This window comes from Rhinoraja longicauda, chromosome 7 (assembly GCF_053455715.1).
Source record: "Rhinoraja longicauda isolate Sanriku21f chromosome 7, sRhiLon1.1, whole genome shotgun sequence".
Lineage (NCBI taxonomy): Eukaryota > Metazoa > Chordata > Chondrichthyes > Rajiformes > Arhynchobatidae > Rhinoraja > Rhinoraja longicauda.
In genome coordinates this window covers 74,057,156-74,082,066 of record NC_135959.1, presented here as the reverse complement: position 1 = coordinate 74,082,066, position 24,911 = coordinate 74,057,156, and the positions used below count along the sequence as shown (strand labels likewise).

General features: G+C 44.6%; 1 protein-coding gene across 8 annotated transcripts in view; it reads right to left on the bottom strand.

Moving 5' to 3' along the window:
* Nucleotides 1–24,911, bottom strand: part of atp11a (ATPase phospholipid transporting 11A) — a 134,439-nt gene that overhangs the window by 69,142 nt on the left and 40,386 nt on the right. For all 8 annotated transcript variants that reach the window (XM_078402883.1, XM_078402884.1, XM_078402885.1 and 5 more), the window contains exons 12-18: nt 23,425–23,622; nt 17,125–17,298; nt 12,874–13,037; nt 4,852–4,923; nt 2,519–2,592; nt 1,948–2,051; nt 609–790 (exon numbers count right to left, since the gene is read on the bottom strand). In XM_078402883.1, the coding sequence (XP_078259009.1) occupies nt 609–790; nt 1,948–2,051; nt 2,519–2,592; nt 4,852–4,923; nt 12,874–13,037; nt 17,125–17,298; nt 23,425–23,622 (968 nt within the window). The remainder of the gene's footprint in view (nt 1–608; nt 791–1,947; nt 2,052–2,518; nt 2,593–4,851; nt 4,924–12,873; nt 13,038–17,124; nt 17,299–23,424; nt 23,623–24,911) is intronic.

The following is a 24,911-nucleotide window of genomic DNA, read 5'->3' as shown; positions in this document are numbered from 1 at the left end:
GCATGGAAGTGGTGAAAAAGCTGTGCCGGCTGCTTGCCTTCATCAGAGTCCCGAGTACAAGAGTAGGTTTGTCGTGTTACACCTGCGGTATATGTTGGTGAGACAGCACTTTGTATTGTTTGGTGAACAGTACTGCAGCCAATATTCAAAGGACATGATTAAGCGAGAGAGGGTACAGAAAAGATGCACAAGGATGTCATCAGAACAAGCAGGGTTGAGTTATGAGGAGAAACTACGTAGGGCAGGATTATTTTCCCTGGAGCAAAGAAGAAAAGGGGAGACCTTAGAGGTTTATGGTCAGTCTCTCTTCCTAGGATAAGGGAGTCTAAAACTAGAGGGCAAAGGTTTGAGGTGAGAGGGGAAAGATTTAAAGAGATCCATGAAGCATGGTTTTCCCAAGAAAGTGGTGGATATCACGGAATGAGTTTACTGTGGATATAGTAGTGGTGGTACAATTACAACATTTAAAGGACATTTGTACTGGTTTCTAGGTATATGGACCAAATACAGGTAAATGGGACGAGTTTAAGAAGGCACTTTCTTTGGCATGGACAACCTGGGTCGATGAGCCCGTTTCCATTCTATATAACAATCTCTTTATGACTAACCTGTCCTCTACAGCTGTTGCTCCCAGCAAATCCAGGTCCATTTCAACCACATCATAAGCTTCTGCAAGCTTCCTATCCCGCTCATGGAGGGAGAGTTTTGCGTTCTGAAGGAGTGTGTGAATTTCTTCATACTTTTCACAGGTCAGAACTTTACAGCCCACACATAATGTTCGCAGTCCTTCCTAAAATTAATAAAATTCCACTCAATACTGCAACAGTCCTGATGCAACCAGAGTAAATAAATCCTGCATGCATTACAAGATTAAAGCATATTTGGCATCTGCAAATGTTCAAACAACTTCAACATCCAGAAGCAACGTTCAAGCTTATTAACAGTCTTGATCAATTTTGTTCATTTCAATTGTAACATGAAACAACTTGCAATCTTGCAACAGTTTGGAAATTGAAACCAAAATGTAAATAAGAAATGCAAGGCTTCAGAGTGACAAAATACATCAGCGATCAGTCTCATTGTGTGAAGATCGTACTTGCAGAGAGCAGGGAGTTTCTCTGCACTCACAAGACCTTCACAATGACAATGTCATGCCTTCATTCAGAGTGAACTTGTTGCTATCAACAACATTTCTCCAGCTAGGTCTCAAGGAATGTGGCCACCTATAGGCAAATGGGATTAGCTCAGATGCGGATCTTGGTCAGCATGTGCGTGTTGGGCTGTTTCCGTGCTCTATGACACCATGGCTCTATCTCCCTGTGATATAGGCGGGGCATTACAACTGGAAAAAGATCATTTCTGGAGTCCGAGTCTCCGAGTCTCCACACTCCACACAGTCCACGCTGCCTCCTTGCTAATGGGAATCAGTCAAAGTCATTTATCAGATGGTAAATCTGTTTGGGGACAAATTGATCGGAAGGAGATGGTGAAAACTGCACCTTTGAAACAGATGCTCTGTTCTGTATGCACACAGATGTAACCAACAAAATAGAGCTCGGAAGCTCTACTAAATGTGGCAAAACATTGTCCAAAGTGGGCATTTCTAATGAATTATACTACAAAAAGAATCTTTCAATCAAAGATCAGGAAGCTGAAGATGGAATGACTGTCCTCCAGGTATACTCCTTGGTCCCCTACAATGGCAGCCCCTCCACCCCTTCCCCTGCAATGTCAATGGATTCGGAAGATCGGTTTGATTAAAGAATGCCTGCAAGCCATAAAACACTAATAATCTACAAACCCTAGGAAAACAAAGCTGAATCTTTCCTTCAATGTTCATGATTTAATCTTATGCAATAAGCTGGAAAGTTAAGCTGGACAAAGCATGCCCATATGAGAAGTCACATTACAAAACCCAATGTTATGGGCACTGTTGTCTTCACGTACCACTGCATTATGCTGCACTCGTTGTTGCACTAGGTCCAGCCTCCCATCCTTCACTCGGGGAAAAATCGATGAGTCAGCCCCTTTACAGAACATTATTATTTCACCTAGTTAACAGGCAATAAGGCAAAAATTACTTCAGTATCTGCAGACAGTTCGTATAACTTATGGGTACAACCCATCAACAATAGATAGTTTTATTCACAAAATGCTGGAGTAACTCAGCAGGTCAGGCAGCATCTCGGGAGAGAAGGAATGGGTGACGTTTCGGGTCGAGACCCTTCTTCAGAAGAAGGGTCTGAAGAAGGGTCTCGACCCGAAACGTCACCCATTCCTTCTCTCCCGAGATGCTGCCTGACCTGCTGAGTTACTCCAGCATTTTGTGAATAAATCGATTTGTACCAGCATCTGCAGTTATTTTCTTATAACAATAGATAGTTCATGGCCTATGGACAGGAGTCCTAAACGCACCAGGAACCCCGCTTGTAAAACACTGATCATGTTCCACAGATTAACACAAACCTTATCATTTCTGATCCAATCAGGCACATCTACATTCCATCCTTCCACTCACCCGATTCTGATCGAACAATGACGCTCATCCGACGCCTCACGGAGTCAAAACTCAATGTCTCCAGTAATTCATACCTTAGGAAGAAGAGAATTTGATCAATGAGATAATGAGATTCCGAAGCTCTGCAATCGTAGAGTCATACAGCATAAAAATAAGCCCTTCGACCCAACTTGTCCATGCTGACCAATATGGCCCATCTATGCTCTCCCACCTGCCTCCATTTGGCCCTTATCAAGGAGGTGCTGGACATCCTAAGGCGTATTATTAAGATAACTAAATCTCTCAGGCCTGATCAGATATATCTAAGGATACTGTGGGAAACTAGAATATATTTATGTTTCCATTTCAGTGTATATCCCATGAAAGAGGAGGGGGTGCTGTTTTATTTATTAAGGAGGAAGTCAAGGCAGTAGTCCAAAATGTCATTACAGATGGTTCATCCAGTGAAGCTACATGGGTGGAGCTGAGAAATAAGGAGATGATCACCTTGTTGGGAGTAAACTATATGCCCCCAAATATTCATTGAGAATTAAATAAACAAATATGCCTTTAATATTGCATGCCGCTGCAAGATTAATAGGGTTGTCATTGGGAAAGTTAAATTCTCCTAAGTCCCCAGTGTAGACAGGGGTGTCATACTGCAAAAGGTTTAGATGGAATGGAATTTGCCAAATATGTTCAGGAATGTGCAGGCAATATGTGGAGGGCCCTACAAGGGAGAGTGCAAAGCTTGATCTACGTGGGAGCCGGTAGACGCACTGCCAAGGAGAAAGGAGGACCCGGTGTGGGGGAACCACCGTCATGGAGTCATGGAGAGAGGGATGGGGGGTGGGGGGTGGGGAGAGGAAGAACAATGGAGGGCACAGCAATCTTTGGGTATGCAAAACAAAGGATATCACTGTGATTTGTCACGTCTGATAATAGTATCTATTCATTCATTCATTCATTCATTCATTCATTCATTCATTCATTCATTCAAGGTCAAGAAGGGTTTCAGCACATAGGCCTTCATCAGTCAGGGTATTGAGTTTACAAGTTAGGATGTTATATTACAGTTGTACAAAACAATGGTGGGGCACATTGGGAGTGCTGGGTTCAATTTTGGACACCCTGCTGAAGAAAAGATGTGAAGCTGGAAAGAATGCAGAGATGATTTACAAGAATGTTTCCAGGACTTGGGGAACCTGGCTGTGGTTGGGCAGACTAGAACCTTGGAGCACAGGAGGCTGAGGGGTGATCAAATAGAGGGTATAAGATAATGAGGGGAATAGATTAGGGAGACACACACAGTCTTTTACCCAGAGTTGGGGAAATCAAGAACCAGAGGATGAGAGGGGAAAGGTTCAAAGGGAACCCGAGGGACATTTTTTTTCCCCACACAGAGGGGATTGGGTGTCTGGAACAAGCTGCCAGGAGAGGTAGTTGAGGCAAGTTCTGTAACAACATTTAAAATACATTTGGACAGAAGGATATAGGTCAAAAGCAAGCAGGTGAGACTAGTGTAGATGGGCCAGCTTGGTCGCTAAGGACAAGTTGGGCCGAAGGATCCGTTTCCATGCTGCATAACTAAACGAATCTTGCATATTTTCTGGCCAGACCTCGATGGAAAGAATTTGAAAAAGTTATGGAAAATTGCCCAGTGTAAACAGTGCTGTCTCTCATTAACCAGTGCTGTCTCTCATTAACCAGTGCTGTCTCTCATTAACCAGTGCTGTCTCTCATTAACCAGTGCTGTCTCTCATTAACCAGTGCTGTCTCTCATCGAGGGAAAGAGGGAAGAAGATAATATGTTATTGCCTTCCATCACAGTGTGCTATGGTGGATGTTTACGTTAATGTTTATGTCATTTTTATGTAGTTGTGTGTCTTCTTGCTTTTTTGGTATGACCGTATGGCAATTCAAATTCTTTGTATGTTTTCACATACTTGGCTAATAAATTAATTACAATTACAAAACCAGTACTGTGTCTCATTGAGAACCAGAGCACATAGGGTTACAGTGAATGGGGAAAGATTTAACAGGAATCTAAGGGTTAACTTTTTCATACAAAGAGTAGTGGGTGTATGGAATGAGCTACCAGAGGAGATAGTTGAGGCAGGGACAATTTCAAAATTTAAGAAATAATTAGAAAGGTACATGGATAGGACAGGTTTAGTGGGCCAAATGCAGGCAGGTGTGACTAGTGTAGAAGGGACATGTTGATCGGTGTGGGCATTGGGCTGAATGGCCTTTTTCCACACTGTACGACTCTATAACCTACTTTACACACACTCCATAAAAATATAATTTGTTTTCTAAATCTTTTATTCCATTTCAAGTTATGAATCCCATACCTTTCAACTTCAGCCTCTGTATTCTCAAGCTCCATATAATTGTCTTTCAGCTGCAGGAAACTGTACCCATACCTACAAATTAAAAATAAAAATAAAATAAAGGTACTCAACACAAAGAAATGTGACCATCACTGATAGATTCACAATGGTGTGCAAAAACACTAGTTCTGCTTCGGGACGAGGAAATTGCAAATTGAAAATCAATTTCAATTAATCCATGAGTATATTATTACCATGAAGATGAAGGATTATTATAAAAGTGCAGACAGTTACTTCTGCCAAGGACCTGCCATCCTTACCACTTGCTCATCCTTACCACCCTTGTGTGATTCAAGTCAGAATCTTGTGCACAGAAATGGGCCATTCACAGATCACATCCATGCATCTACACTAATCCCAACTAGCCACATTAGGGCTGTAAGCTTCTGTGACTTGCCTATTTAAGTGCCTATCTAAATGCCAGTTGAACATCTAAGTGCCTATCTAAATGCCAGTTCAACAGTTGAACCTGCTCACCACTTCACCTGGCAATATGTTTCAGATATTACTGCTGTGTATAAAAATGCCCCCTTAAAACCACTTTAAAACTCCTACCTCTCACCTTAAAACTATCATATTTCTTTTAATCGGCATGCCCATGGAAAAGGGTTTTGGCTGCATACCCTATCTAGGCCTCTCATATTGTTATATACTTCTATCAGGTCACCTCTCAACTTCCTTTGTTTGTGGCAAACAAGCTCAGCCTATCCATTCTCTCCCAGATAACTAAAGTCCTCCAATTCAGGTAACATCACGCCGAATCTCCTCTGCACTCCCCACAGTACATCTAGTGCGGCAACCAGAACTACTCACAATGCTACGTGGCCCTAACTTGTGTTTTACCAGCTCTATTATCCTTTGTCCTGACCTATTCAGGGAACTATAGATTTGAATGGCAGGATAAGAGTTCATCAACAAAGTAATATCCTGCTATTCACTGATATATTTGACTTCTCTAGATACATATATTTGACTTCTCTAGATGCATCCTGAATCATGCTGATCAGGATTCAATTTTGTCTGCCAATGCTTCCATATGATCCAGCCTTAGACAACCTTACTGATTATTCACAACTTCACCAATTTTCAAGAACTCCACTAACTTACTAATCCTATCCCCTACATTCACAACCAAATCATTGATATATACCTATAGACGTTGGAGGTACAGCGCAGAACTAGGCCCTTTGACCGGCCAAGTCTGCACTGACCAGCAATCCTCCCATGTACCAGCACTATTCTACACACCAGGGACAATTTACAATTTTTTTCACCAAAGCCAATTATCCTACAAACCTGTACATGTTTGGAGCAGGGGCAGGAAACCAGAGCACCTGGAGAAAATCCACGAGGTCACAGGACAAAGATACAAACTGTATACATCCAGCACCCCCAGTCACAATCAAACCCAGGTCTCTGGCTCCGTGATGTTAAGTCCGCAAGCACCCGTGGTTGGAGCTCCGAGGTCGATCCCTGGCAGAGGGATCGCAAGCTCCATGATGTTGTCCGCGGGCGACCACGGTGGAGCTCTCAAAAACGGTGTACAGCAAAGACCGCCAACTCCTTGATGTCAGGCCGCAATGCGGACGGAGACACGATACGGAAAAAAAATCACATCTCCGTCGAGGTTAGAGATTAGAAAAAGTTTCCCCTAACTCCTCCCCTCCAACCCCCACCCCCCCACATAAAACAAGCTAAAGAACGCTAAAAACATACAATTAACAAATACCATACTATTAAAACACCAAGAAGGAAAGAACAGACAGACTGTTGGCGAGGCAGCAATTGCTGGCGCCACCCTGTGGTTAACCCGGTCATTGCCACTTTCAGGGAACTATGGACTTGGACTCAAGATTTCTCGGTTCACCAGCACTTAGTATCAAAGATAGAGGAGCAAGATAGACCACTCGACCCTAAAAATCATAGTAGGTCATGGGTAAATTTCAACGGCAGTTTAGGAAGCAGATTCTGTGTGCTAGACAGGGCAGTGTTCACAACTCTCTGCGATTTCTTCGTATATAAAATGTTTGCAAACAATTATTTTTGTTCAACTTCTTGGATAAGTTGATAGTTAACATTTATAACTATTTCTTGAAGAGTTGCTGCTTCGTGATCTTTAAACTTTGGATGTCACTGATGGAATATTTGAATGAGAGATCCACTCTGTCTGTATCAGGCCAATTAATCATATTTAATCAACTGTTCTTATTTGCTTTCTCCGTTAATTTTAATTTCTCCTCCACGAGCAGTATCTCTTTTTGTTTGTCCTACATTTTAAAAAGTCATGGAAGCAGAGATTAGGCATTTGCAAACATAGAACTCTACTGTATCCACAATATAATTGAAAAGACATTTAACTTTATACTTGGAGCCAAGAAAATTTGAATTGGTGAATTGATTAGTTAAAAACCCTTGACAGCCACTAAAATGACCAATGCTGCCTGATGTGGTACAGAAGCATGAATCCAATTCAAATAGACACAGTGGTGGAGTAAATCACCGGGTCAGGCAGCATCTCTGGAGAAAAAGGATGGGTGATGTTTCAGGTTGGGACCCTTCTTCTGACAAGGGGGCGAAGGTGAAGAGCTGGTATAAATCAGGACCTGATCTTTTCATTGGTTCGCTGATATGCAAAACTGTGCAACCCTGTATATTCTCGCACACAAAATGATGTAAATCTTACCGTGAATGACAGAAATAAAAAGTGTTATCCTTGTTTATGAAGTTCGTTGTTGAATGATTTAAAATTGAGGGGGTTGGTGCAATATACTGCTAACTCACAAATGTGTCGTCATGAGATATTCACATTTGAAAAATCCATAAATCACCAAAAAAAACAAGAAGGAGCCTATGTTATTTGACCAAATTATCGGTTGAATTTAAATATGAAATTTTTACAGGTTGTAGGGTGGTGGGTAAGGATCGTGTTAATGCATGTAACTCATTTTTCACAAAAGCAAGGGTTCGCACTATATTGCACCGACCCCCTCAATTATATGTTAAATTCAAAACTAAACTCTGGTAGCAATGTTCCTTATTCATGTCTAAAGCTAGCTGCAGGATGTGGGAACGTAGGGACACCTACGGACGTAGTGGTGCTTCTGGGAACTGCACCTGCAGGAATTGTGTCCAGGTGCAGCTCCTGAATGGACATGTTTTGGAGTTGGAGAAGCAGCTGGATGACCTCAGGGCCATCCGGGAAGACGAGAGTTTCCTGAGGTTGTTTCGCCAAGGATCCAGGACGAGCAAAGGTGGGAGACCGCGACAAAGGGGAGTAAACATGGACTACAGGAGACCCCTGTGCCTAATGCAAATAGGTACACCCTCTTGGGAACTGTCGGGGCAGAAGACGCTTCCGGTCTGAGCGGCGGACAGGTTGGCGGCTCCAATCCTGGCAAGGAGACTCGACTGGGGAGACCGACGTCAGGCAGAGCCATAGTAGTGCGTGACTCCATTGTCCGAGGTGCGAACAGGAGATTCTGTGGCAGCAGGCGAGACTCGAGGATGGTCTGTTGCCTCCCTGGTGCCAGGGTTCAAGACATCACGGACCGGCTTCAGAACATCCTAGCGAGGGAAGGCGATCAACCGGAAGTAGTTGTACACGTGGGCACGAACGACGTCGGGAGGAAGAGGAAGGAGGTGCTGCAACGTGAGTTTAAAGAGTTAGGAAGAAGACTGAGAAGTTGGACTTCGAGGGTGGTTGTCTCTGGATTGCTTCCTGTACCTCGTGCTGGTGAGGGCAGAAATAGGGAGATAGGGGATATGAATCTATGGCTGTGGGGCTGGTGCAGGGAGCAGGGATTTAGATTTCTGGACCACTGGGATCTCTTCTGGGGTAGGGGTGACCTATACAAAAGGGACGGGTTACACCTTAACAGCAGGGGGACCAACGTTCTGGCAGGCAGGTTTGCTAGTGCTACAAGTGTGAGTTTAAACTAAGTAGTGGGGGGGGAGGGGTTGACAAATTGAGAGTATAAAGATGGAGTTAAAGGGGAAGCGAATACAGGAGAAATTGCAAAAGACTCCCAAATAAATGGGAAGACTGATGGGACTGAAGGCTGATAAATCCCCAGGGCCTGATGGTCTGCATCCCAAGGTACTTAAGGATGTGGCTCTAGAAATCGTGGACGCATTGGTGATCATTTTCCAATGTTCTATAGATTCAGGATCAGTTCCTGTGGATTGGTGGGTAGCTAATGTTATCCCACTTTTTAAGAAAGGAGGGAGAGAGAAAACAGGAAATTATAGACCAGTTAGACTGACATCGGTGGTGGGGAATATGCTGGAGTCAATTATAAAAGACGAAATTGCGGAGCATTTCAATAGCAGTAACAGGATCGTTCCGAGTCAGCATGGATTTACGAAGGGGAAATCATAACTAGGAAAATGGACAGGGGAGAGCCGATGGATGTAGTGTACCTTGACTTTCAGAAAGCCTTCGATAAGGTCCCACATAGGAGATTAGTGGGCAAAATTAGAGCACATGGTATTGGGGGTAGGATACTGACATGGATAGAAAATTGGTTGGCAGACAGGAAACAAAGAGTAGGGATTAACAGGTCCCTTTCAGAATGGAAGGCAGTGACTAGTGGGGTACCGCAAGGCTCGGACCGCAGCTATTTACAATATACATTAATGACTTGGATGAAGGGATTAAAAGTAACATTAGCAAATTTGCAGGTGATACAAAGCTGGGTGGCAGTGTGAACTGTGGGGAAGATGCTATGAGGTTGCAGGGTGACTTGGAAAGGTTGTGTGAGTGGGCGGATGCATGGCAGATGCAGTTTAATGTGGATAAGTGTGAGGTTATCCACTTTGGTGGTAAGAATAGGAAGGCAGATTATTATCTGAATGGTGTCAAGAAAGGAAAAGGGGACGTACAATGAGATCTGGGTGTCCTAGTGCATCAGTCACTGAAAGGAAGCATGCAGGTACAGCAGGCAGTGAAGAAAGCCAATGGAATGTTGGCCTTCATAACAAGAGGAGTTGAGTATAGGAGCAAAGAGGTCCTTCTGCAGTTGTACAGGGCCCGAGTGAGACCACACCTGGAGTACTGTGTGCAGTTTTGGTCTCCAAACTTGAGGAAGGATATTCTTGCTATTGAGGGCGTGCAGCGTAGGTTCACGAGGTTAATTCCTGGAATGGCGGGACTGTTGTATGTTGAAAGACTGGAGCGGCTAGGCTTGTATACACTGGAATTTAGAAGGATGAGAGGGGATCTTATTGAAACATAAGATTATTAAGGGATTGGACACGCTAGGGGCAAGAAACATGTTCACAATGTTGGGGGGAGTCCCGAACCAGGGACCACAGTTTAAGAATAAGGGGTAGGCCATTTAGAACGGAGATGCGGAATAACATTTTCACTCAGAGAGTTGTGAAGCTGTGGAATTCTCTGCCTCAGAAGGCAGTGGAGGCCAATTCTCTGGATGCTTTCAAGAGAGAGTTAGATAGAGCTCTTAACGATAGCGGAGTCAGGGGATATGGGCAGAAGGCAGGAACGGGGTACTGATTGTGCATGATCAGCCATGATCACGGTAAATGACAGTGCTGGCTCAAGTCAAGTCAAGTCAAGTTTATTTGTCACATACACATACACGATGTGCAGTGAAATGAAAGTGGCAATGCCTGTGGATTGTGCACAAAAAAGAATTACAGTTACAGCATATAAATAAAGTTAATAAGTTACTATAGTGTAGACAAAAATTTAGTCTGGAGTTATAAAAGTTGACAGTCCTGATGGCCTGTGGGAAGAAACTCCGTCTCATCCTCTCCGTTTTCACAGCGTGACAGCGGAGGCGTTTGCCTGACCGTAGCATCTGGAACAGTCCGTTGCTGGGGTGGCAGGGGTCCCCCATAATGTTGCTGGCTCTGGATCTGCACCTCCTGATGTATAGGTCCTGCAGGGGGGCGAGTGTAGTTCCCATGGTGCGTTCTGCCGAACGCACTACTCTCTGCAGGGCCATCCTGACCTGGGCAGAGCTGTTCCCAAACCAGACTGTAATGTTGCCGGACAGGATGCTCTCTACAACCCCAGAGTAGAAGCAATGAAGGATCCTCAGAGACACTCTGAATTTCCTCAGCTGTCCAAGGCGGTAAAGGCGCTGCTTTGTCTTACCCACCAGTGCGGCAATGTGCGTTGCCCATGTCAGATCCTTTGTGATGCGGACTCCCAAGTATTTAAAACTGCTCACCCTATCCACAGTAGACCCATTTATCTCCAGTGGCGTGTACGTCCTTGGATGTTTAGCCCTTCTAAAGTTCACAATCAGCTCCTTCGTTTTAGTGACATTCAAGAGGAGGCTATTGTCCTGACACCAGAGTGCCAGATCAGCCACCTCCTCCCGGTAGGCCTTCTCATCGTTGTTGGAGATCCGGCCCACCACCACAGTGTCATCAGCAAACTTGATGATGGAGTTTGAGCTGAACCTGGCCCCACAGTCATGTGTGTACAGGGAGTTCAGTAGGGGGCTAAGGACACAACCCTGGGGGGATCCTATGTTCAGGGTGAGGGAGCTAGATGTGTGTTCCCCCATCCTGACCACTTGGGGCCTGGTGGTGAGAAAGTCCAGGACCCAGGCACTCAGAGGGGTGCTAAGCCCCAGTTCCAGCAGCTTCTCAGCCAGTCTGCTGGGGACTATTGTGTTGAATACTGAACTAAAGTCAATGAACAGCATCCTCACATAGCCCCCTGGCTGTCCAGATGAGAGAGATAAATGAGTGCAGAACCTGGGAGACCGCATCATCCGTGGACCTGTTCGGACGGTATGCTCGAAGGGCCGAATGGCCTACTCCTGCATCTATTGTCTATTGTCACTGATTGTGAATGTGTATGGGTAGGCCCTAATGAAATGTATGTGAGAGAACAGTGATTATGATAGGGAGAACCATGTGCTGAGAAGTGTGTGCATGACTGATGAAATATATATATATATATATATATATATATATATATATATAAATAAAAGAGAGAGAGAGAGAGAGACAGAGAGAGAGAGAGAGAGAGAGAGAGAGAGAGAGAGAGAGAGAGAGAGAGAGAGAGAGAGAGAGAGAGAGAGAGAGAGAGAGAGAGACAGAGAGAGAGACAGAGAGACAGAGAGAGAGAGAGAGAGAAAGGTTGCTAAACAAACAATTAGAGGAAATCACAAGAAACTCGAGGTGTGTGTGTGTGTGTGTGTGTGTGTGTGTGTGTGTGTGTGTGTGTGTGTGTGTGTGTGTGTGTGTGTGTGTGTGTGTGTGTGTGTGTGTGTGTGTGTGTGTGTGTGTGTGTGTGTGTGTGTGTGCGTGTGTGTGTGTGTGTAATTATATGAATATATATAATTATATATACTCAGCTCCATCCAAGGACCCAAACAGGCTTTCCAGGTGAGACAGAAGTTCAACCTCCAACCTTATCTGTTGCATCCGCTGCTCTAGATGTCAACTTCTTTACATCGGCGAAACCAAACGCAGGCTTGGCGATTGTTTCGCTCAACACCTTCGCTCAGTCCACCTTAACCAACCCGATCTCCCGATGGCTGAGCACTTCAACTCACCCTCTCACTCCCAGTCTGACCTTTCTGTCATGGGCCTCCTCCAGTGCCATAGTGAGGCCCACTGGAAATTGGAGGAACAGCACCTCATATTTCGCTTGGGGAGCTTGCAGCCCAGCGGTATGAACATTGACTTCTCCAACTTTAGATAGTTCCTCTGTCCCTCTCTTCCCCTCCCCCTTCCCAGTTCTTCCTCTATCTTCCTGTCTCCACCTATATCCTTCCTTTGTCCCGCCCCCCTGACATCAGTTTGAAGAAGGGTCTCGACCCGAAACGTCACCCATTCCTTCTCTCCTGAGATGCTGCCTGACCTGCTGAGTTACTCCAGCATTGTGTACTAATGAATAGAAATCAGTATCAGTGAGAAGGAAAAAATAATAATTCTCACCTTTCACACAAATCCCCACCACCTTCCCACACAAAAATGTATAATTAAATCACTTTTCAGTACCTCTTTACACCTTCCACCAGAGCAATCTCATCTGGCGAGGAGGAAATATAAACGGAAGATCTTCGATTTTCCTGTTGCTGCTTTGGATAATCTGTCTGGTCTTCCCTCTTCACCTGGACTGTGTGGCAAAGGCACAACGCACGGAAAAACAACTCCTCTCTTCCCTGCAAGTAAAACAACCAAATCGATAACAGCTAAGTAAACAGTGGTTGGTCAGACACCTATTTGCTCTGTACTTGGCATTTATTTATCCTAAGACCGCATCTCTTCCCTGGTGTGTTGCTCTGATCACCATCATCGGCAGACAGATCAAGAGTCCAGATATGTCCCAGATAGAACAATGACATTCTTACTTGCAGCAGCATAACAGGATGTGTAAACATAGTACACTGTAAAGCATATAATAAACGAGAGAGAGAGAGAGAGAGCATGGGCCGGGGAAAGGCAACCCTCAGCACCAGGCAGCACTGGCATCCTGGACAGAGGTCTGGGTTGAGCTGAGACAACAGCTCTAATTGGATTGGCCCACCTACAACTCATCATCCTCCACCTTAAAAGCCATGGCAATTCCAGGCAAAAGGAGAGTGGGGGAAGCTCTTTTCTTTTGTTTTTCTTTTGCAGGCTTGATGAAAGACAAGAGCTGCCGGGACAAGCTTGAGGCAGCCAGCAAATCCTTTGAGGCCAAGACCGAGAGGCCTGGAAAAGCCCAAGACCGGCAGTGTCTCCTCACCTGCCGACAAACAAGGGACTGCATCCGCACATGGATTGTACAGATGAGCAGCCAGGACAAGCCAGAGTCTGCCGACATCTCCTCATGAGGCAAAGACTCAGCCACCGGCTCAAACCCAAGATGACCAGCATCACCTCCGTGGCAAAGACCGAGGTGCTAGGACAAGCCCGAGACTACCAGAGCCTCCTCTTTGAGGTTCAGGACTCAGCTGCTAGGACGGCCAGCATCTGCTCTTGAGGCAAGAGTGAACTGCAGGGACAAGCCTGAGATTACTGCACCCCTTTTGAGGCATGAACTGAGCTGCCAGGACAAGCCCAAAACAGCCAGTGTCCCCTTTGAGGCCAGGTCTGACCTATTGAGAGAAGCCAGAGACCACCGGCATCCCCTCAGCAAGGCCAAGACAGAACTGTTGGGACAAACCTGAGACTACCAGCAACTACTTTGAGGCAAAGACTGAGCTGCTGGGACAGGCCCAAGACTGCCAGTTCCTCCTCTACAAGGAAAATAATGAGCCACTGGACAAGGCCAAGACAGCCAGCTCTCCCTTTGAGGTCAGGACTGAGCAGCAGGACAATTGTTGGATGGCAACAGGCTCCTTTGAGGCCAAGACCGAGCCTCTGGGACAAGACCGAGACTGCCAGGACCTTCTCTTCATGGTCAAGACTGAGCTGCCAGACAGACAGTGCCTCCTCAGATGTCAAGACTGAGCTGCCCGACAAACCCTAGACAGACAGCGCCTCCTCAGATGTCAAAACTGAGCTGCCCGACAAACCCGAGACAGACAGTGCCTCCTCAGATGTCAAGACTGAGCTGACAGGAAAAGCCTCAGAATGCCGGCACCCCGACGTGAGGCAAGAATGAGCTGTTGGGACAAGCCCAAGATGGCTAGTACCTACTCATTTGCTCATAGACGCCCCCGCCCCCCTCCCCCCCCCCCCCAAATATTCTCGTCACTTTCATTCTTCACAATAAATAAACCATATCAAGCGAGTTCACCCGAACACGAGTCTCGGTGTAGTCATTGTCAATCCGCCATTATCCCTGATGCCACAATCCTTATATATAATGTATCTAAATAGCATAAAACAAAATAATTATTTTCTAAACAGCACACCGCAAATTGGAAGAATTCAGTCTCAAGGTAATGGCATCAACTGGCCTGTGAAATGTAAGAGAAGGAGATTTAATTGACTGTTTCTTCCAAAGTCTCATCAAGATAAGTTATAGAAAATAACAACTGCCCACACAGACAACCCTTCCTCTGGCTATTGAAACATTCATTGAACTAAAATCAAACACTGATCAAAGTTGATCGTAGTTCAGAACCAGCATGTTCCAGTATGGCGGAGGGATAAATATGGCAAGGTCAGGGAACCTTAGATGACCAAAGAGGATGTAAATTTGGTCAAAAATAAAAACAAAAAAGAGGAAGGGCCTTTAATGAAAGGTGATAAGAGGAGCCACAAAATGGTTTTGGCAAGTCGGATTTAAAAAATCCCAAACCTTTTATTACCTACATTTACAAACAAGGGGATAATCAAAGAGAAGGCAGAATCGCTCAAGGATAAGGGAGGGAATTTGTGCTTGGAGTCTGGGAATTTAGTCAAGGTACTAAGTGATAACTTTGTTTCTGTTTAAGGAAAAGGGCCGGGGACAGCGAGGAAAATGCAAGAGTAATTTAAGATTAAGAAAGTGTATAGAAGTTGGGAGGTCATGTTGCAGTTGGAAAGACGTTGGTGGGATCGCATTTATAATATTGTGTTCGGTTCTGGCCACCATATTATAGGAAATATATTGTCAAGCTTGAAAGGTTTCAGAAAAGATTTACAAGGATGTTGCCAGGACTAGAGGGTGTGAGCTAGAGGGAGAGGTTGAGTAGGCTGGGTCTCTATTCTATGGAGCGCAGGAGGAAGAGGGGGGATCTTATAGAGGTGTATAAAATCATGAGAGGGATAGATCAGGTGGGTGCACAGAGTCTTTTGCCCAGAGTAGGGGAATCGAGGACCAGAGGACATGGGTTCAAGGTGAAGGGGAAAAGATTTAATAGGAATCCAGGGGGACAAAGGGTGGTGGGTGTATGGAACAAACTGTCAGAGGAGGTAGTTGAGGCTGGGACTATCCCAGCGTTTAAGAAACAGTTAGACAGGTACATGGATAGGACAGATTTGGAGGGATATGGACCAAGTGCAGGCAAGTGGGACTAGGGTAGTTGGGACATTGTTGGCCGGTGTGGGTGAGTTGGGCCGAAGGGTCTGTTTCCACACTGTATCAATCAATGACTCTAAAGTGGTGTTGGGGCTCTTAAAGCATTAAGGTGGACAAATCCCTAGGACTTGATGGTATCTATCCCAGGTTATTGAGAGAGGCAAAAGAGTAGGTAGCAGAAGCCTTGATAAATCTTTGCATCTACTCTAGCCACAGGCGAGGTTCCAGAGGACTGGAGAGTAGCTAATGTTGTTCCTTTATTTCAGATGGGAAGCACAGAATCCAGGGAATTGTAGGCCATTGAGACTCCCATCAGGGGTAGAGAAGCTATTGGAAAGGATTCTTTGGGATAGTATTTACTTCCATTTGAAAGAGAATGGATTAATCAGAGACAGTCAGCATAGGTTTGTACATGGCAGGTTATGTCTTACTAACCTGATCGAGATTTTTGAAGAGGGAGAGCGTCAGTGATCAACGAGGGTAAGGCGGTGAATGTTGTCGACATGGATTTTTGTACGGCATTTGATAAAGACACCTGGTAGGCTGATTCGGAAGATTCAGATGCAAAGATTAACAGTAACTCAGTCGAATGGATTAGGAGATGGCTTACTGATAAAAGACAAGGACAATATTGAGGCTAGAGATCTGTGACCAGTGGCAATCCACAGGGATCTGTGCCAGGACCTCTGCTGTCTGTAATATATAAATTATTTGACATAAACATAGATCAGCTACAGAAATGGGTGGGAAAATGGCCGATAGAATGTCATCTGAGCAAGTGCAAGGTGTTACAATATGGGAGGGTGCAAGTAAGGGGAAAATATACAATTAATGGCATGACCTTAAACAGCATTGATGTGCGGAAGAATCTTGAAGTCCACAGCTCCCTGAAAGTGGCAACACAAGTAATTAAGAGTGGTAAAGAAGGCATAAGATATGCTTGCCTTCATAGGTTGGGGCATTGAGTGCAAGAGTCAGGATGTCATGATACGTAGGACATTCATCATTGCAGATAGTGAAAAACCTCTCCCCTTCGCAGAGGGGCCAGTATCAAGAAACCAGAGGCTTGCATTAAGGGGAAAGATATGTGGAGCGGATTTGAATGTAAAGATAGTTAAAGAGAGATAGTTGCATCTGACTTTATCATAAACACAAGGGATGATAGAGTAGAATTAGAGACAAAGGCTCTCGAGGATTTTCAGTATTTGCAACATTTGAGTCATAGTCTTTTGCTTTACTGTCCACTGATATTCCAAAGAAAGTGCAATTCAATAGTTCAATCCATTCCTCCAGCTGATTATGAATCTCTGTCTTACCCGATCCACCACTCCCACAGGTGCATCAATGAAATCAATTGCTATGTGGCTGTAAAAGCTTTGTCCATTGGGGATAGATTGTGATACATGTACATGGCCATCAATACAGCACTCAATAAACTCCATGTTATTCTCTGTCAAGGTTCCCGTTTTATCTGTGAAAACATATTCGACCTGTGATGGAAACAAGGAAAAATGATCAAAATTAAGATTAGGTTCAGCCATGGACCATTTCCAAGCCACCAGTTAGAATCGTAGCACTCAGTTTGGGTTTTTTATTATACCGAGGTATAGTAAAAAACTGTAACTTGCACACGATCAAAACAGATTAGATAATACTATACATAAATAAAATGACGTCAAACTAAAGTACAATAAATGGAGCAAAGGCTAAGATACGATGTGCATAATATAGTTCTCAGCATTGTAGCACATCAGTTCCAAAGGCAAAGATGTGGCCCATGGAATTTCTGCTTGATCCATTTCAGGATTACATTTGCAAAACTTTTCATTACAAATGCAATATTTAATCTCACCAAGGAAAATACCTCTAACCACATCTGGCTGACATGTCGTAGGGTAGATTTTGAGAGACGTTTCTTTCGGTGGGGACCTACTCTAAGGAGCATAGTTTCAAATTAGGGATCATCCAACAATGGGCACATGGCCTAATCCTGCCCAGATTCCTTATGTCTGCAATTAATTAATTACGATCAGTGGTCAATATAATTTCCTGATGCACTTTACATAGAACACTACAGCATGGGAACAGTCCTTTCGGCCCACAATGTCTGTGCCAAACACAATGCCAAGTTAAACTAATCTCCCCCACCTGGATGATCCATATCACTCCATTTCCTGTACACACATATGCCCATCTAAAAATCTTTCAAATGCCCCGACTGTATCTGCCCTTCACCGCTCAGTCTCTATTGATTGAGGGAACCAGTTCCTCAGCCCAAACATTCCAGTCCCAGCAACATCTTCGTGAATCTTTCCTGCACTCTCTCAGGCTTAGTCACATTATATGCAATTCTGATCTGCATTTTATTAGAAGGACAAGATTAAGACATAACCTTCCAATAGTACGAATTGTATGGAGATCAGAACGGCACGTAATATTTTAAGTGCAGGCTCATCAAAGTCTTGTACTGTGATGGCCCAACTCGTTCTCAAGAGTTCCAGCTGTTAGAGCATACGGTTAAAAATGTACCTTGGAATAGCCACGTCTGGATCTACATATGGGCTGATGAAGAGAAGGGGGCAGCAAAATATTTGGTAGTCAGGGCTATTAATTATTACAGATAAATAGAGATGAGATGCAGTCAAGCTATGATATAATTCACAGGTGTAACTGTGGTATTTTATTTTTCAAACTTACTTTTCCTTTGTACAAAGGTGGAATACAATTCTAGCTCGTACAAGATGTCAGTTATGTCAGCCAGGCTCAGCAAAAGACAGTGATCACATGGAGACCATAATTTAGAGCGTTTATGATTGTGCCAGGAGATAATGATAATCAGAGCCTGGCCAGTATTGAATGCATATCGAGCCAGCTTTCTCATTTAATTTTGTTTTTAATCCAACAGAAACCAGATCATTAACTAACTCTGGTGTGTACATTTAAACTAATGACAAAGTGTTAATTAGTCAGGAATGGCAAAATAAAACATGTTCCAAAATGATTCAGATTATTAGCCTGTTTGTCTCTGCAATTATGCTGTGTGTCTTTGGTTTCAAATATTCAGTCTGTGGCAGTTTTGCATGTATTTCATTTTCATTTCACTGGATAATCCCAGAGACAATATTTTTTAAATCCCTTAATACAACTGTTCCTCTCAATCTTCTCTTCAATCCATTCATCCCAAATTAATTTCCCTCCTCCTTGAAACCCTGTCCCTCCCCACTTCTGATTCACCTTCTAGAACATAGAACAGCATACCACAAGGACAGGCCCTTCTGCCCACGATGTCTGTACTGAGCATGATGCCAAGTCCAACTCTTATCTGCTTACACATAATCCATATCTCTCCACTTCCTGCATATGCATGTTTAGTTTAGTTTAGAGATACAGCGCGGAAACAGGCCCTTTCGGCCCACTGGGTCCGTGCTGACCAGTGATCCCCGCACATAAACACCATCCTATACCCACTAGGCACAGTTTTTACATTTACCAAGCCAATTAACCTACATACCTGTACATCTTTTGGAGGAAACCGAAGGTCTCAGAGAAAACCCACGCAGGTCACAGGAAAACTTACAAACTCCGTACAGACAGCACCCGTAGTCGGGATGGAACCCAGGTCTCCAACGCTGCATTTGCTGTAAGGCAGCAACTCTACTGCAGCGCCACCTTGTGTCTAGCCAAAAGCCTCTTCAATGCCACAATCGTATCGGTCTCCAACAACACCCCAGGCAGTGCATGGTGGTGCTTGCAGGTGCTCACTGCCCTCTATGTAAATTTAAAGAAATTGCCCTTCACATCTCCTTTAAACTTTGCCCCTCTAACCTTAAAGCTATGCCCTTTAGTATTTGATATTTCCTTTCTGGATAAAACGTTGTGACTGTCTACCCCCCTATCTATGCCTCTCATAATTGTATATACTTCGATCATGTCTCCCCACAATTTCCTGTGTTCCAGAGAAACAATCCAAATCTGTCCAACGCCTCCATGTAGTTAATATCCTCCATTTCAGACATCATATTGGTAAACCTCATCTGTACCTCTTCCAAAGCTCTACATCCTTCCAGTAATGGGGCGACCAGAACTGCAAGCAATACTTCAAATGTGGTCTCACCATAATCCTATAAATACAATACAATAGCCTTTATTGTCATGTAAGAAAATAACTGCAGATGCTGGTACAAATCAAAAGTATTTATTCACAAAATGCTGGAGTAACTCAGCAGGTCAGGCAGCATCTCAGGAGAGAAGGAATGGGTGACGTTTCGAGTCGAGACCCTTTGTACAAGTACATTGTACAAGTACAACCAGATTTTGATTGTCGCTTCCATATCGATGCTATCAAATCAAATATTAAATAAATCACGGCGAACATGCAAACAACAAGAAGGGGGTGAAAGGAAAAAGAAAAAGGGGGAACGAGGTAAAGTGCAAAAAAAGGTTCATGCAGGTAGTCAGTTGTGCCAGATGACCCTGGGGGCAGAGACAGATCATGGGGGGCTCTCAGCAGGACCAATTCAGAGCAGCTATAGCTCTAGGGATGAAGCTGTTCCGTAGTCTGGAGGTGCGGGCGTAGAAGGCCTTGTACCGTCTGCCAGATGGAGGTAGTTCAAACAGACGGTGGCACGGGTGTGTGGAGTCCTTGTAGATGCCGGTGGCTTTCCTGAGGCAGCGTGCCTTGTAGATGTCCTCCAGGGCTGGCAGCTGTGTCCCAATGATCCTCTGCATAAAGCTGCATAATGACTTCCTGACTCTTCTCTCAATGTCCCATCAAATGAAAGCATAATAATAATAATAATGCATTACATTTATATAGCGCTTTTCTAAACACTCAAAGACGCTTTACAAGGTTTACTAAAACATAAAAGAAAATAAATAGATAAATAAGTAAACGAAGAGAAAAGGAAAAAGGTGGTGAGGTGACGGTCAGTGATTGAAGGCAGTGCTGAACAGGTGAGACTTCAGTGATGTTTTGAATGTGGTGAGTGAGGAGGAGTCTCTGACGGTTTGGGGTAGTGAGTTCCAGAGTGTGGGAGCAGCGATGGAGAAAGCCCTGTCCCCCCAGGATCTGAGTTTGGTCCGGATGGGGGGGACAGGAGGTTGGCAGCAGCAGAGCGGAGGTTACGGGTTGGAGTGTGTCTGTGGAGGAGGTCAGTCAGGTAGGATGGGGCCAGGTTATGGAGGGCTTTGTAGGTCATGAGGAGGATTTTGTACTGGATTCTCTGGGGGATGGGGAGCCAGTGGAGCTTGTAAAGGACGGGGGTGATATGGTCACGGATCGGGGAGTGGGTGAGTAGACGGGCAGCGGAGTTCTGGATGAGTTCTGAGTTTGTTGATGATTTTTGAGGGTGAAGCATACGCCTTCTTTTCCACCATCTACTAGCGATGTCACTTTCCGAGAGCTACAGATGGGCCCAAGATGCTGTAAAAGGTATGCCATCTATTATATATTTTCCTCTTACATTGGACCTCCCAAAGTGCAACACCTCACACTTTTAGTTCAAAGGCAACGGTTTCAAAGGACTTTTATTGTCACATGCACCAATTATGGTACAGTGATATGCAAATTACCATACAGCCATATGGAAAAAAAAGCAACAAGGCACACAACTACATAAAGGTTAACATAAACATCCACTACAGCAGATTCCCCACATTCCTCACTGTGATGGAAGGCAAAAAAGTTCAAGCTTCTTCCGCTTTATTCTCCCACGGTGGGGGCAGTCGAACCGTCCATCGGGGTGATCGAAGCTCCCGCAGCCAGCGGTTGAAGCTCCCACGTTGGGGCGATCGAAGCTCCCGCGTCGGGGCAATCGAAGCTCCCGCGTTGGAACAATCGGAACCCCCGCGTCGGGGCGATCGGAACTCCCGTGGCTCGAAGTTCCCGAAGTCGGTCTCTGACCAGAGACCGCGGGCTCCGTGATGTTAGGTCCGCAAGCACCCACGGTTGGAGCTCCGAGGTCGACCCCTGGCAAAGGGATCACCAGCTGCGTGATGGTAAGTCCACAGGCACCCGCGGCGGAGCTCTCAAAATCGGTCTCGAGCAAAGGCCGACAGCTCCTCGATGTTAGGCCGCAGTGCGGAGGGAGATACGATACGGAAAAAAATTGCATCTCCGTCGAAGTAAGAGATTTGAAAAAGTTTCCCCCATCCCCCACATAAAACAAGCTAAAGAACACTAAAAAGATTAATTTAACATATACAATTAAAATACAAAGAAGGAAAGGACAGACAGTTGGCGAGGCATCAGTTTAGTTTAGATAAACAGTGCGGAAACAGGCCCTTCAGTCCACCAAGTCTACGCCGACCAGCAATCCCCGCACAGCAACACTATCCTGCACATGCTAGAGACAGTTTTACCAAAGTCAATTAACCTACAAACCTGGAGGTCATGAGTGTAGGAGGAAACCGGAGCACCCGGAGAAAGCCTACACAGGTCACGGGGAGAACGTACAAACTCCATACAGATAGCACCCATGGTCAGGATCGAACCGGGGTCTCTGGCGCTGTAAAGCAGCAACTCTACCTCTGCGCCACCATTCCGCCCTTTGCTTGGATTAAACTCCATCTGCTATGTCTTCACTTATTTCTGTAGTTAATCAAGATGCCGCTATATACTTTCCATGGCCTTCTTCATAGTCTGCGACTCCAGCAACCTTGGTGTCATCTGCAAACTTACTAACCAATTTGTCTACGTTTACATCCAAGACATTTATATATATCACAAACAGCAGAGGTTGCAGCACAGATCCCTGCAGAATTCCACTCGTCACAGACCACCAGCCAGATAGTGTCCTTCCAGCACAACCTTCTGTCTTGTATCAGTAAGTAATTTCTGAGTCCAAACCACCAAGTCAATGTTCTGAACAAAGGACCAAGTCCCTCTCTTACTCAGTTTTTCACATCTCAGTCCTGGTTTACAATAGATTATTATTGGTGAGCCAGTTAACCAAATGCTTTCAGTAGAGAGTCGGTAAGGCGGCACGGTGGCGCAGCGGTAGAGTTGCCGCCTTACAGCGAATGCAGCGCCGGAGACTCAGGTTCGATCCTGATTATGGGCGCTGCCTGTACGGAGTTTGTGCGTTCTCCCCGTGACCTGCGTGGGTTTTCTCCGAGATCTTCGGTTTCCTCCCACACTCCAAAGATGTACAGGTTTGTAGGTTAATTGACTGGGTAAATGTAAAAATTGTCCCTAGTGTGTGTAGGATAGTGTTAATGTGCAGGGATCGCTGGGCGGCGCGGACTCGGTGGGCCTGTTTCCGCGCTGTATCTCTAAATCTAAAATCTAAAAAATCCACTGCAGTAGATTGAAGGCAGCATGCCGTTATTGATGAGCTCCTGGCAAAATCCTAGCTCATCATCTCTTTCTGGCTAAAACAAAAGTCTCCAGTATCATACAAGGACACAAAGTGCTGGAGTAACTCAGCGGGGCAGGCAGCACCTCTGGAGAACTTGGATAGGTGACATTTCAGGTCTGAAGAAGGGTCACAACCCAAAATGCCACCTATCCATGTTCTTCAGAGCTGCCGAGTCACAGCAGCACTTTGGATCCTTTTGTGTGAACTAGTATTTGCAGTTCCTGGTTTCTCCAATATCATAATTTTCAATCAACCAACCTGCCCCAATTCTTCGTTAAGATCCGATGTATTTACTGTTGGTCCCTCATAAAGTTCATCGTCAAACATTTCTTCATCCCAAGTAATGAAGTAGGAGCCGAGGAACTTCTGCATTTCCACAGTGACGTACATGGAGACTGGAATAATGTAATTGAACAGAACCATGAAGGCCAGAAAATCTGTAAACGATGACAAGAACTAGGAAAAAACAGAAAAGGTAACTCAGAAACTGCATTGCAGATTTTTTGTTTCCATAAGAACTTTCAAACTTGGGCATTGCTACCAAACCTTGAGAAATCTGTTTATAAATTCGAAACACTGCAATATCACAATAATCCAATTATTTAATATATTACAAAGTTGACAGGAATAATCAACAGAATGGGATTTGGTCAAGAAGGCATCTTGATTGACATGGACGAGCTGGCAAAAGGGTCAGATTCTGCACTGTATAACTCTGTGATGTGACAAATGGACAAGTATTGTACCATACCTGCATGGGAATGAGCAAAGAGAGGGGAAGGGAATGGTTGGTTGAAATTGCAAAGTCAATTGGGGATTAGCATGCAGTCTATTTGGTGAAAAGAGGAAAGATGTGTTGAGCATTATTATACCACTGACATTGGCCTAAATTATGTGGGATGATCAGTCAAATGTGGCCCTGAGGAGCAGAAAGATAAAGACAAAGGGGATCTTCATTCCTATTCTGCTTTTTCCATGCAACTACCCAATCATTTTGTCTCTATTCTTCCGTCATCCAAGATCCCTAGGTGAAGGAGAGACACTTCCAAATCTACATTCAATACTTATGATATGGTCCCCCCCCTACACTGAAGAAGCCAATTGCAAGTAAGATGACCACTCTGCATAGCACCTTGGTCGAGTCCAATGGGGTAATCTTGAACGTCCAACTGACCCTCCTATCCTCACCTCCAATTTGAATTCCCCATCTCATTCCCACTATGACCTCTGTCTTTGACTACCTGTATTGGCTCAATGATACCCAACATAAATATCATTAGATAAAGTGATAAAGTACGCACATGGTGTGCATGCTGCCATTGGTTGGGGCATTGAGTACAAGAGCAATGATGCAGCTTTATAGGACTTTGTTAGGTCACACTTGGAATATTGTGTACAGTTCTGGTTGCCCCTTTTCTATTGATGTAGAGGATTTGGAGAGTGCAGTTAAAATGTACTAGAATTATGCCTGGATTTGAGGCTGCTGTAAGGAGAGGTTAGATGGACTTGTGTTGTTTTCTCTGAAATGCAGGAGGTTAAGTGAAGACCTGATACAGTGCATAAAATTATGAGAGGCATATTAGGATAGAGTACCTTTCTCCAGTAGAAATATCAAAGAATAGAGCACAGCTTTAAGGTGAATGGGGCAGTTTTAAGGAATGTGCAAGATAAGTTTTATTTTGTTTACAGAGGGTGGTGGGTGCCTGGAATGTGCTGCCAGGTGTGGTGGTGGAGAGAGTTTTGAT